The following is a 14,097-nucleotide window of genomic DNA, read 5'->3' as shown; positions in this document are numbered from 1 at the left end:
TGATGAATGGTGTGCGGCCCTGCTTGTGACTAAGCTACCATAACATTTTCACTGTCACCTTATTCAAGGGTCCTTTTGCGATCCACCATATGGTCGCTTGGTATCTGAATTTAAACTTTGACCGGCCTGGTCCTTGGCGTTGAAGCTATACATCATGTGGCTTCAGGACTTTTACCATAAACCCGAGAAGCGCAAATATTGTTTGGCTCTTCCGCCAGTCTGTTCAAGCAAAATGACAAGACAGCACCGCAATTATTGAGAAGATTGGTCTTCGCGTCGTTGCATTGCTATCAGTGGTCATCTCAACTAATCATCATCAACCATGCGGAAAGCAGGGTTTTGTGAATGACCCATCTGCTACCATACCATGAAGCCTCAGAAGTCCGCAGAATATGCGTGATTATATTCTCACTTTCCTGGTCTGGCGGAAATAAAAATATCAAAGTTGTCATGCGCAAATAAGCCATGGTAATTGGTAAAGGTTGAGACACTGTACAGGCCCGGGCACGTCTGTTTATAGTGGAACGCCAAACTAACCCTTGACCGGCCGAACTTTCAAAGTGTTCCAGATGATATCCAATATCACAAAAATGAAAGAATACAGAAACTATACTGGACAGCTAGTACAGCACGAACATTGAACAATATTCTTTCATATATTGTACTTGAGAAGCCGCCAGAGATGAGAGCAATTATAAAGAAAGCGCTTATATTGGCGGCCAGTCGACGATGCCGAAGAAACTGTGGGCCCGCGCACACTTGCCGAGAGCCCCGCCGTCAACTGCTATGCGAGTCGAACCGAGCCCATACTGTCGTCGGCTCGTTGCATTACTTGAATACTCTCATATCACCTTTGCGTCGGTCTCATTCAGAGTATAATTTGCTTACTGGAAGACACTGTTCCTACAAGCCGGTCAAGCGGGCTGTATGGCGATCATGGTGAGCCATTTCCCGGGCGTCGCCGGCGCCTCGTCACGGGCAGCGCTGCTGGGAGGTGCATGCCTCGTCACTGCAGCAGCAGCTGCAGCGCTCTGGCCGCTGGTCAGGACGGCCACGGGAGGCAGGGAGAACCTGCCCGTTACCTCTCCGCGCCGCAAGGTTCTGGATTCTCTATCGGAGGAGCAAATCACGAGCCTTCCCTATCCGCCAGATATTTTGCCGGGCGGGAGAGACGTCGCGACTCCGTATGGCTCGATCCGTGTGTTTGAGTGGGGTCCCGAGGATGGAGACAAGATGCTCTTCCTTCACGGCATCAGCACGCCCACCATTTCGCAGGGAGACCTCGCGCACGAAATGGTGGCAAAGGGGTATCGAGTCATGTTATTTGGTGCGGGCAAATTCACCTACCCTTACTTCCATCATCTTTTGCGGGCTGGACACTAATCACCAGACAATGACATTAGATCTCTTTGGGCGCGGTTATTCTGATGCTCCTGCCGACGTGCCCTACGATGCCCGACTCTACACGACGCAGATTCTGCTCGTGCTGGCCTCTTCATCGTTGGCATGGTCTTGTTTCCATCTCGTGGGATACTCCCTTGGAGGTGGCCTGGCCGTCTCCTTTGCACGGTACTTTCCACATCGACTGAAATCGCTGACTCTGGTCGCGGGCGGCGGTTTGGTCCGTCGATACCATGTAGGCTGGCAAAGCTGGTTCCTGTATAACTCGGGACTCCTTCCTGAATCGCTGGTCCGCCGGCTCGTCAAGCGTCGCATCAGACCGTCCGCCGAACCGCCAAAAGCCGCGGGCGGGGCGGACCTCGTCGCGGCGGAGAGCCACAGCCAGGGTGGTCAGCATCGGCGAACCGGCGGAAACAGTGATGCAAACGGCGGGCCGGGGTTCGATAGCGCCTCCATCTCACGAAGACGACCCCACGTGAGTGTGTCCAGCGTCGTAGCGTGGCAGGTTGATCACCACCCAGGTTTCGTCACGGCATTTCTAAGCACTATCCGGAATGCGCCCATATACGAGGCCTACGAGGACTGGAAGGCCTTGGGGCCTATACTCGCGGAGAGAAGACAAGTGGACACTAGCATTAAGCCGTCTGGGTTATCTAATGGCCAGGTATTACTGGTGCTCGGCAAAACTGATCCGGTAGTGGTGCCCTCGGAAACAATAGAAGACGCGGAACGAATCCTGGGTAAAGAAGGCGTACATTCGGTAGTATTAGAAGCTGGCCATGAACTGCCCATCTCGTTGAGTCAGGAGGTGGGTGACTGCATAGACACATTTGTACGAAGACAAATTCCCTAGACGTTATAGAAGGCCTTGTAACCATTATTGAAAGCACTGACACGAAAATTAAGCAAGGAAAACTATTTTCAAAATATCCAACAGACCTGCCGTTGGCTTTCCCTCACTGCTTAGAATAGGACGCTGGAGATAATAAGATTTAATCAAGTATAGATAGGTGCGCCGGAAAAGCTTCGTATGGGGCTGAGCTGCTTAGTCGCTTGGGAAGCTGGCAATAGAGCTCCAAGTATAGTCCCTTTGAAAACCAATCAAGGAGAGTGGCTCTCAATGACTCGTGTAGCGACTTGAGAGGGGGTTGCATTTTTGGCTGAACACTAGTGAATGCACCATCGAGTAGTCATGAACTCTGTATGCGGAGGCATGTCAAAAGGGACCTCGAGAGCTTCTCAAGTGTGGCATGATGGGCAACGGGTTGGGTGGCCGGTGAGGTTTGGCCCAGAACAAAGTGGATGTTTAGATGGCCTGCCTCTTGGAGATGTGCGCCAGCGGAGCTTTTCTGTAGGTGACGGATACCCTCGGAGGTAGCAATGGCAATGGGTCAATTACAATAGATAGTTCTGGACTGTGAAAGTGTGCAGAAGTCTTGTCGGTGGGTTCCACGGCAGACTTTTGAGTAGAAAAGGAGGAGTATGTTCGCTATTGTATCAGCCCATGGTTGGCCGGGGTGGGCCGAGCTTGGAGGCTTTGAGGAGTCGAGCATCGTACGGGTATCAAACCATGGTGTAGACCTGATGAGCCCAGATGCCACATTTGTGCATATATGGCCGAGCATATGCCCAAGCCTGGTTGCACAGAGTGCAGCATGTTGAGATGGAGGAAAGACTTGCTAAAGATATTTTTGCTCAGGGCAGATGTGCAGCTAGCCCAGGTCAGTTCATGTAACGAGTCAAAACTACAATTGTAACTCCCAAGATTAGGTGTGGTGCCTCTGAAGTCAACGCGCTCAGAGAAACCTGGAATGTCCCTAATACCCCCACGAGATAAGCATCAGTTATGGCCTGACGGACGACGGCACGGTGTCTTGGTGGGGCCACGGAACGGATTGTCTGGGACTTCAACCTTAGACTCAGCCTCCGGTGGATTTGGAACTCTGTTGGTTGTAGGAGCCGAGTTGGGGAGGCGAGGGAGGTTGATCTGTTGGCGGCACAGCATGTCTGTCTGGCATTACATACCGACGTGCGGAATGTCAACATGGCTCACTCAGACCTAAAAGTATGTGCATGTAGGTAGCAAGTAACTGGTGTACACTCCCTGATGCAATTACAATGACAAAGAGGGACGCACTGAATCGGCATTAGCATATGCAGTGGGGAGTTTCGGCGCATCCTGTTGGTGACTTCTAGCCGTTTGTTCCTGTAATGTAGTAGTAGTAGTGGTGGTGGTGGTAGTAGTCAACTAGCAGTAGTAAGTGAGTAGTAATATGCAATACACCAGATACTACAGGTCGTACGGTTACGGAGTCTTACAATGTCTGCAACGAGGTGGATAATCATGCGCGTGGTCGAGAGAAGATAGTGTATTGGCAGAGACGGCACGCAGATCAATCGTGTGGAGTCAGTCAGGGACCGCGGATGCAGGAAGGGGCACACAGTGCTTCGGTTGAATGCGTGGGGTCGATGATCATCTTGCTCGTTTCCGTGTGAGATGGCGAATCCAGTCCACTGTTTATACGCAACCCAGATCTCGGAGCTTGAAGCAATCTCGAGCCTCCCGTTTCGAGTAACTGATCATGTTCATCACACACGCGAGTAAATTGACAGTTGGCATCGCAGCGAATTGAGAGCTCAGCTGTCGGAGAGGGTCGCCGCTTCTGACGAAACTGGGGGCAGGGGTCCAATCAGGACAATACGTCACAATTGTCAGCGCGGCGCGTCCACTACAGCCCTCTAGATTAGCACTCTAGACCGCGAAGAGCTAGCGGGGAGCACCCACTCAAGCCCACCTCCCTAGGGGAGCCTACCGCTACCCCGGTCTCCCCGCATTTCGCAAGGTTCAGGCGTTGGCGCAGTGCACTGGAGCTTCGCGGTAGTTCTACTGAGCGTGCAGGTCCCTCATTGGCCAGCGATAATAGCAACCTCATGGGGACCCGGCAGCCTACATGTGCCACCAAGTTCTAGTTCATGTATGTTAATCAGTCAGTCACTTTGTCGAATTCCCATGTCTCTCCTTTCAACAATCTCTCTCCCTTCTACACCATCCGTTCATACCAACACCCATCCCATCAATCTCTCACGACCATCCAACAGCCAACCAAAAACAAATATTCTCTGCCATCTCATCGAGGGCGCATCTCCCTCGTGTATCAACTCAAAACCTCGAGGGGTAACACCCCGCTCCGAGCTCTCAAAGAGGATCCACGCGATATCAGAACCATCTCAAGCCATTCATCTGCCCATTTTCCTGTCTGAATCAAAGAAAGCAACATTTGACTCCGCTTGTTTGTCACACACCAAAACCCACTACTGTCATCTTACCCCCTCGTGTGCACAAAGGGTCTCAATTCTCTTTGATTCAGTCGACACGTCGCCATCTTATCTGGCTGCTGCTGTACCTTGACCCTTAACTGGTCATAGCTCAAGCTCTTAGCCATTTACTCTTCTACTACACATACCCATTTCCGGGGGCCATCCTCTCCCACCACACACCTATAAACTTGTACTGCATCCCGCAGCGATTGGCACGCACGCACGTCATTCAACATTATCGCAAACACCTTAAAAAAGAGGGAAAGAAATCACCCCTTAAATCTTTCCATCCTCCCATCCAACGTATCAATTCTACTCCTTGCTTTTCCATCCATTCCCAATACTGCCAACATGTCCAACGATCGAGACAGCAGCCCACCCTCCGGCCCTCGAGAGCGCCGAGGTTCCGTCACCTCTGCTGCATTCTCCAGTCTTTTCCAGCGCAGCAACTCCATCTCCACTGGCTCAAATGGCAATCAGATGTCGTCATCGGCTGCAGCTAGAGACCCGCGCCGACGCCTTTCTGTCACTACTCTAGGTCTATCTGGCGGTGGCCCTGCCCCAGCCTCAGCCACTGGAGCATTTGGAGGAATCAGACGGGGCAGCATCTCCACCAACAACTCCGACTCCATCGATGAGAACGCCATCGAGGACGATGAGAACTCGACTCGCACCGCTCCCACCACCCCTTTCGTCCGTCGTATGAGCTTCGGCGCCAATGCCATGCGCTCTATGCGAGCCCCCGGTGGCTCTCCCCCCGGTTCTACTGGTAGGCCTGACCCAGCCCGCCGTTCTTCGGGCGGCTCATCCAAACCACCCATTACAAGCACCGCTACTATGGCCGCTGGCCGCAGAGTCAGCGCCGCTCAGGCAAGCACAGCACTACCTCAAAGATCCCCTTCTGACATTCTCTCCGCTACTCGTGCAGACCAAGGCTTCAATTGGTCAGAGCAGCTTAGGTCCCGCGCCGAAAGCAGTGTCTCGGGTATACGCCCATCTTTCAGCATGGCGTCTGGTGGTGGCTCCCCACCCCGACCTGGTAATGGTTTCCACGATCGCGCCAAATCTGTCTCCGACATGCCAGCTCCACCCCAGCAAGCTGCTGCTGTCAAGCCCAAACAACCAGAGCCACGCAAACCCGACGCTATGCAAGAACGCATTCTCAAGGGCGACTTTTACATGGACTGAGTAGACTGTCGTCTAATCCCAGCCGCTGGCGAGGCACATGGCTAGTCACGATTAATTGTGATAAGACCTTTGTGATCAGCCTACTCGGACCCTCACACTACTACACCTACCAATTAACCCGATCAGTCGCCTTCATCTCATTTGCTGTGTGCACATACTAGCACGAGATAACGGTGGCGACATTTTGCCTTTTCGCGTTTCTGTTGTACTACTCCGTTGACCTGACGTCATTCGCTTGATCCTTGCAATCTGGCGTTGGAAGGGAGGCAGACAGGGACTTGCTACAATCGGAGGAAACCATAAATCGTCAGAGATACGACTGACCATCTATGACAGTGTCTGGAGACAGATGCAAGACGATTTTGGGCCAGGGGGCACTGAAAAGAAAAAGGCAACCAAAAAAAATCAATCTGGCTGGGAAGCTTTGCGTTGATTTGTCATGTCAGAACAAGGCTCGCGAGCATCAAGATGATGCTTGGTCAGGACGTACCTCCATCTGTAATGACAGGCGCTTTTTCAGGAAGTCTTGTAGCATTTTTATGATTAAAACCATAACTTCAGAAAATAGCAAAAACACAACCGGATAACTGCGCTACCCGCATACTACCCCTCTTCAATGAGCTTAACACTTGTGCATGTTGTAGGCTAGCTTTTTGCAATGACAATAGTGGAAATCAGGCACGAAATTATTATTTATGGAATGCTTGCACGTCAATGAAACCAGTATGCATGCACCAGGTTGTATTGTTTGCTGTACACACATCTTGACATTGAGAGGAGTCCTCGTTCATAGAATGAATAGCTACCTACTATTAGAGCATGCTGAGCAAGGTAAAGAGACAGATCGCTAAACCGCCTAATTAAGTGCTTGGTAATGGCGCCAAAAACTCCCTTGCCCATGAAGCCGTGCCTAGTCTTACAATGCGTTTGAAAAGCCTCCCCAAAACGCCCATACATAAGGGAATGACATAAAACAAAAACACCAAAAAGAAAACGAGCATTTGCCTTTCTTTTTTCTTTCCCCATCACTGATATGTAAAGGCCGATTGTCCTCCCATAGTATTACTATTTCCGTCAAAAATGTACTCCATGCCCTGCATACTCATATCAGGATCCATGAACCCGCCAAAGGTCAGGCCCATAGCCTGTTCGAAACCCTCGCCCAGATTGGAATAGTCAAAGTCGGCCGAGAAAGAGTTGTTGAGATAGGGCAAGGCTACGCCCACGTTATTATGATCAAATACAAAGGGTGGGGTGGGTTGTATTGTGTTGTTTGCCATCCAGGTGTTGGGGAAAGCTTGGGTCGAGGCGAGATTTGAGCTGCTCGCCGTACTGACCTGATCGCCGCGGTTGCCCGTCGCAATCTCAGAGAGCAGTTGCAAAGGAGTATTTGCTGGATTATACTCGTTGGCTTGCGGTTGCGGTTGTTGCTGTGGAGGCTGTGGAGTCGGGACTGGTGTACCAGTCTCTCCTTTTGGCGTCAATTCATTGCCCGACATTTGTTGCGGTGGGAGTGACGGAGCCCCAGGTTCTCCCTTGCCTTGTTTCTGAAACCAGCCTCGTAGCATAGCCAAGACGACAATAAACTTGGCCGCTGGCCGTGACCTATCAGCAGCAGCAACCTCGCCAAACTTGGCAAGAAGTTTCTCGAGGTATTCTTCAACCTTCATGTGATCCTTGTTGATGACCTTTCCAAGCTCAGAGTTGGGCATGCTCGCGCTAAAGTACATCTTGATCAAGACGACTACAGCGTATGCGACTCGAACGAAATTGAAAACGGGTAAACAGCGTATACTGTGTACGTCCATGCTCAGAAATGTCTCAAAGATTCCATCAATTGCAGTTAAGCAAGAGCTTAGTGCTCCAATATGAGCAGCTGTGAGAGACTCGTTCAATCCGGGGACGGGGTCTCGGAGAGCATCTGCATTATACGGTGGCCGTATATCATCTGGTTTTTCAACATACAGAGCTATTTCATGCATATAGAGACTGAGCACATTAAAGCTTAGGAGAAGCGATGCTAAGAGATGAAAATCAGTATAGGATAGTTGATCACCAGGCTAAAGTAGACCTACCTTGTTTTTCGGTTTTTGGTATGGAATCACTGTATCTCTCTAGATCTCTCTCGAAACCCCGGAGAGCATACTGGACCTTTGGCTCAGCAATATTGACAAATATGTTTGGGTCGTCCATTGAAAATTGGATTCCGACTTCCTCTGCCAGGCGGTGCGTCCAAACCAGGTGGCACAAGTACTTGTCAGTAGGCGCAGCCTCTGGAGAGGACTCTAGTATGTCCATGCATTCCGTCATGAAAGGTGCCCATCTTATGAGGTTGGGGCGATGCAATGCCATGGCAACATTAGAGGCCAAGAAATAGCATGCCATCCAAGTACGTCTAGATTCGATCGTGGTGGGCTCCGGGAGTGGATGTTTCCGCAGTGGATGGTCTTTCCAAGTATAAGGAATCATCTTTTGCTTGCTACTGCTCTTTTTCCTGCCCAAGCCAATGTCAATGGCCATAACAGCACCCATGTGCACAAGCTGATAGAACTTGAGCTCTTCAAAATGCTCCGGGGGGTGATACCAGATGACGCCGACTTGAAGTGCTTGGACAAGCTCCAAACTCTTCTCGCCATAGACGACAATCTTGTCGGCAAATATTTGCACCAGTTCCTTGACCAGTTGGCGTTGAATTTCTGGAATCTCGGAGGATGCAGCCGCCATGACTGCCAAGAAGAGAATAGGCTTGTTCTTCCGCACCTCTGCTGCTGTTGTACCTGCAGGAAAGACGACAGCAGGGAGGTGTTTGGTCATGTGGTCTGTATACCGCGCGAAACACTCGTTGGCTTGCTGCATCGTCATGATGCCGCGATCGATTACATCCGTGGTGTATTCGTTTCGTTTCGGTGGAGGCGCTGGCCAAACTTTCAACTCTTCTGCAGAGCCCTCTGGAGTGTCCGTGTGTTTCCTCTTCTGGCCAGCCATCACCACGGGTGGTAGGAAGGGCACATTGCTGCTCTGCTCCGGGCTGTACTGTGGCTGCGGTTCCCGGGATGGTGCTTGGGGTTGGTGCCATTCTCGCGGTAGATTGGCAACAACATGTTGTTGCTGATGGGAACTGGCAAAGTTGGTCTGGTCGCTGGCAGATGATGGCTGTGATGCTGGCGCACCTCTTGATGCCTGCAAACTCGCTGTCAGAGCATCAATCTTTTTTTCCAGCTCGGCAACTCTGCTGTCCGTCTTCTTTTGCCTCTTCCTAGTGGGCTGCGTAATGATGCAAGACCGGTTGGCCTTCTTGCATCTCTTGCAAGGTCCGTCGGGATCTGTGGGCTCGGGCTCGCACTTGACTTTTAGTCCGCGGCAAGCTTCGCAGGCACGAGGTCGTTTAGGATCGTTGGGGTCGCCTGGCGTGCCGTCGTGGCCAGCAGCAGCGCCGTCGGGGGTTTCGCCATCTGCCGTGTAGGGGGGATGCGAAGCTGTCGCTGGCGTGGCCGGAGTTGCGCCATAGCTGTGGCCGGTCGGGGGTCCGATTGACGCTGGACTGGGGCCTACGGTCGACGTTGTCGTTGGTGATGCTATCGATGGTGGTTGCGGTGCTACAGCGTTATGGTGGCCCGTTTGAGCATCGTGGGCGACAGCTGAGCTCTGCTCGTCGGTGCCGCGGAGCCTGGGGTCAATGCTGTCCTCCATCCCGGGCTTGGTGGATATTTTGCCAACCAGCTGCTCTGCGACGTTCTACCACTGGGGACCGGAAGCTCGGTGAGATAGTGTTGCGAACTGGGCGGTGGACCGGTGCCTGTAGACGCCGAAGGGAAGCTTGGTAACGGGTAAGTTAGTGGACTCGGCTGAGTCATCATCCATTTCATTCCTTTCCTTCTTCTGCTCCCCGCCACCTCTGACTGCACGTGACAGCGTCCGTGTTTTTGTATGCACTGCGCAAGAAATCTGTTTTATAATCTTGTCTCCTACAAGGTTGAATTATATTGTCTCGTGATTCCTATGACAGCCACTATCCGACGGGTTTTCGGAAGAAAATCGTCAACGTTTGAAAGTTTGCCGCGGACCTTTCCGTGCTATGAATTAGTCCATGACTATAGTCTGCTCTGATCACTGTGACACAACAACAGATTTAAACCTTGGAGACTATTGATAGCAGCCCGATATCTATAGCCTTTTTCTCTATACACACTGCAATGTCACACTTGCGGTTGTGTTGGCAGTTCCCCCACCGTGTTCCAGCAGAGCAAAAGTGTATAGACCTTTTTCCAATTCCCATTGATCCCAGCGGTTCAGAATGCGGAGGTATCTGTCAGCGTCCACCACCAACGACACCGTTTTCTCTTCTCCAGCATCTAGATATATCCGGTCGAAAGCCACCAATTGCTGTGTTGGCTGAACAATTGAGGAAATTCGACCCAACAGGTATACTTGTAAGACATGGCTGCCAGCCAATGACCCAGTATTCTTCACTTTGGCCGAGAAGTTTATCAATTGACCATTGGAAAAGTTCTCGCCAGAAGCGGCAAACTCTGTGACCTCAAATTTCGTGTACGATAATCCGTAGCCAAAGGGATACGCAGGCTCCGAATCCACGTCCAAGTATGCAATCTTTCGAGCAAGAGACTTGTAGTTGTAGTACACCGGAAGCTGGCCAACATGCTTGGGAACCGTCACAGGCAATCGTCCTCCAGGATTCACGGATCCAAAAAGGACATCGGCGATTGCCTGACCTCCCGACTGCCCGGGGAAGAATGTGCTGAGGACTGCTGAACTCTGGTCATAATATTCGGGGATCGCAAAAGGTCGGCCTCCCTGCAAGACCAGCACCACGGGCTTGCCTAGTCGAAAGATCTCACGGGCAAGAACATCCTGATGAGGAGATAAGCCAAGTGTCGCCCGGTCGCCATTTTCACCATCGCTGTTCCATGCTGCGCCGACTGCTAGGATGATGAGATCAGAATCGCTGGCTAGTTGCACCGCCTGTCCCACTCCATTTTGATTGCGGTCGACGAGGTTCCAAAAAAGCTGGACCTGATGGTTAATCGATACCACATTTGCGATCTTCTTGTGTAAGTTGAAGGCCTGGTACTCGATCCGAATGTGGTATGTTGCGCCTTTCTGGAACGTGAAAGGCGCCGCACCAGGTGGTGGTATCGTCGCGTTGGCTCGTACGTATGCGTAATCCATGATGTTGCTCAATATTGTCCCGTCTGAAGAGAGATCATTGATTCCATGCATCAAAATCATTTCGCCGTCGACAAACAACCTGACCGTTGTATTTGGTCCCACGGCCACTCCGAGCCAGCCGTCAACCTCGGCGTCCACTGGGGACGTGAGAATGCCTTCCCACACAGCGCTAAAGTTTGTTGATGGAAGGCCAGTTGGCGGATACAGACCCCAGTCTTGAGCTGGCACCTCCAGCCTCTCGGCGCGTACGTCCTGAAAGTCTGTAGTGGCAAAATAGGTAGCCCAAAGTCCTCCTGATACTCCTCCGGAAGAAAGCAAGTATCCAGGAATCGCGTATTGCGCGTGGTACTCCCACGAGTCTACTCCCCAGCTGGAGGTGATTTCGACCTGCTGGCTGCTGTCTCTTGCATAGCTGAGCAAGCCTTCGCGCAACGTCTTGGCCGCCCCTGCTGGCACTTGGCCCCATGTTCCAGAATATCCGCCATGGTTGAGCGTGTCAGAGAATGGACCGATCAGGGCTATTTTGGTGACTCCATTTTCCTTGAGCTTCAATGGCAGCGTAGCGTCCCTGTTCTCAAGAAGAACGATACTCTTCTGTGCTGCCTCTAGGACTAGTTGATCGTTCCTTTCAGCAATAGTCCGAGGATCAATGTCCGGTGGCAGGTAGGGGTCCTTGAATAGACCGAGATCCCATTTGACGCTTAGAATACTGCGGACGTGCGATTGCAGCCTTGACAGATGGACAGATCCATCGATGACCAATTGTTTAATTGCCTGCAACATGTATTAGTGATCAGTTGCAGGGCTGTTAAACTTGGGTATGGTACGTTGGTATATATATCAAGGGGATAGTCATAAAACTGGAGCATGCCACCAGCATTAAACCATTGCTTCATGGCGTCGAGTGGAGATTCTGCTACCCGATGCACAGTTTCAAGTTGCATCATTCCTGTCTACTGTTCAGCTTGGATATATTTTTGGAATTGATACGCGAGAGAGAATTGATTACGAACCAGTGTCATCGGCCATGACAAAGCCATCGTAACCCCAGTCCTCGAGTGTCTTGTATAACTTTGGATGTATAGATGCTGGAATATCGTCAAACTCATTGTATGCCCTATGTTAATGTCAACTAGGATGTATGGTAAAACTTTGAAATTTCTTACATCATGATGCCTCGTACACCTCCCAGGTCAATGGCTGCCTTGAATGGTGTCATTAGATCTTGTAGAACCTGTCGATTACCATGGCCCATGAATGGCGCTGCGTTGTGACCAGATTGAGGCGAGCCATGTGCTGCAAAGTGCTAGACAAAATTATAATGAGTAGAATTCTATCAACATTGCTCCTAGATCAAATTTACCTTCATGATGGGTACAACAGCGTCTGGCTCGCCCAAGGAGTTGTTCTTGGAAAGTCCTGCAGAATAAGCGACTCCCATTTTCGAAGTTAATATTTTGTCTTCACCCCATGCCTCTGTTTTTGTCAGCTCTTGAAACCATAGTCAAAACGAGGACGATCTGACCTTGCAATCTTCCCCATCTGGGATCCAACCCAAGATCAAGTACAGGCGAAAAGCAAGCGTGAACACCGATTGAGCGGGCCTCGGTTCCAATCGCGCGCCCAACACGATATACTAGATCGGCATCGAAACTTGCGGACAAGCCAATACTTTGAGGGAACATGGATTGTTTGAAAGAGCCAACACCATGCAGACATTCGCCCGTTTGCATGAGCGGAATTTTGAGGCGTGAGCGATCAAGATTTGCTCGTTGGAGGGAATTGTAATCAGTAGCATTCATTGGGTACCTGGTTATATTAGTCGAGCGCGTTGAAACGAGTTTATCAGAAGTCGTACCAATCATGCATCATTCCAATTGGCGATTCAGGACTGAAACTCATGGTGGCATCTGATATAATGTCATTAAACACATCACAGTCTTCTTCTAGGAACCAACTTACTCCATAGACCATTGTCCGGTTCAGGCCCGATAATGTCTCCAGCAAACATAAGATGAAGTTGCAAAGCTATTGATCTGATCAATATCTGGACTATTTCACGAACGTATACATGACAACTGACCCAAATCCTCGATTCTCATCTCTGCGACGAGCTTGTCAAGGAACTGTTCCTTGTTCGTAGAGGACGCCGCATGGCTGTCGGGACTCTCCAAGACCAAATCGGCTCCCCATTGAATTGGATACTGGAGAGCCGAAGCTCTGATCAGTACTGTGATCAGGACGGGTCCTACGACTTTGAGCCACATTTTCCAACACAAAACCAACAAGAGTCTTTGGTCATTCCAAAGAAAGCTGTTCCAGCGATTCGCGCCGCAATGTGGTGAACTTGTAGCAGCTGCTAGGTACTAGGTAACGTTACAAGATAAGCAGAACCTGGAATCCCAGCCACCATGGGCGGTGTAACCCCCACTCTCGGGCCAACCGATGAGTCCCGAGCCTAGATGTAGTGGATTTGCTATACTCTAGGTAGTGCGTTTTATACGCGACAGAATAAGAACCCGGTTGACATGATATAAAGCAAATCCAACCCACTGACATGCACATTTAAGGTCGCCCAGAGACTATTTCAATAGACTCATGTTCATAAGCGCTGGGCCAATAGTCATACGATAGGCTGGCCCGTCAACAAATGGGAAAGGCAATGTTGTTAACAGATTCATCAAGTGGCTTGGAGCTGCAAGGCAATTCAATTGCTATGAGGCATTCATTCTTCACGATCGGATGGTCAAGCTAGTGACCTAAACTCATATGCGACACCCAAAGTGGATGTGCATGCAATACTCCACTTGTGGAATTCTGCAACAAATATGCCATGTGTTGCAACGCAGGAAGCAGGGTAAATTGCAGTGATACTGATAATAATACAATTTTTCAAGGGCCGCAGTGTGCCTCATGTATGATGCCGCTACTAGATCCAAGCTATCAAACTTTTAGACCCCAAGTCCACGGGACCATCCGTCACTTATTTGACGGGAAACCCAC

The 14,097-nt window shown here is 50.6% G+C and overlaps 4 protein-coding genes across 4 annotated transcripts; 2 read left to right on the top strand and 2 right to left on the bottom strand.

The window, feature by feature from the left end:
• Positions 1-936: 936 nt before the first annotated feature.
• PFICI_01261 (uncharacterized protein) lies at positions 937-2,254 on the top strand (the record flags this gene model as incomplete). The annotated part of the gene is made up of 2 exons (XM_007829842.1): positions 937-1,327; positions 1,404-2,254. 2 exons carry the CDS (start codon positions 937-939, stop codon positions 2,252-2,254), a joined length of 1,242 nt encoding a protein of 413 aa, XP_007828033.1.
• Positions 2,255-5,070: 2,816 nt separating this feature from the next.
• PFICI_01260 (uncharacterized protein) lies at positions 5,071-5,907 on the top strand (the record flags this gene model as incomplete). The annotated part of the gene is made up of 1 exon (XM_007829841.1): positions 5,071-5,907. One exon carries the CDS (start codon positions 5,071-5,073, stop codon positions 5,905-5,907), a length of 837 nt encoding a protein of 278 aa, XP_007828032.1.
• A 1,025-nt stretch (positions 5,908-6,932) lies between these two features.
• Positions 6,933-9,597, bottom strand: PFICI_01259 (uncharacterized protein; the record flags this gene model as incomplete). Its single annotated transcript, XM_007829840.1, has 2 exons — positions 6,933-7,927; positions 7,983-9,597. 2 exons carry the CDS (start codon positions 9,595-9,597, stop codon positions 6,933-6,935), a joined length of 2,610 nt encoding a protein of 869 aa, XP_007828031.1.
• Positions 9,598-10,086: 489 nt separating this feature from the next.
• On the bottom strand, positions 10,087-13,361 carry PFICI_01258 (uncharacterized protein; the record flags this gene model as incomplete). The annotated part of the gene is made up of 9 exons (XM_007829839.1): positions 10,087-11,868; positions 11,922-12,043; positions 12,108-12,211; positions 12,261-12,400; positions 12,458-12,570; positions 12,620-12,903; positions 12,953-13,004; positions 13,057-13,122; positions 13,178-13,361. The coding sequence occupies 9 exons, from the start codon at positions 13,359-13,361 to the stop codon at positions 10,087-10,089; spliced, it is 2,847 nt and encodes a 948-aa protein (XP_007828030.1).
• Between the last annotated feature and the right edge of the window lie 736 nt (positions 13,362-14,097).

This window comes from Pestalotiopsis fici (assembly GCF_000516985.1).
Source record: "Pestalotiopsis fici W106-1 unplaced genomic scaffold PFICI_Scf_1, whole genome shotgun sequence".
Taxonomy (NCBI): domain Eukaryota; kingdom Fungi; phylum Ascomycota; class Sordariomycetes; order Amphisphaeriales; family Sporocadaceae; genus Pestalotiopsis; species Pestalotiopsis fici.
This window is presented reverse-complemented; position numbering and strand designations above follow the sequence as displayed.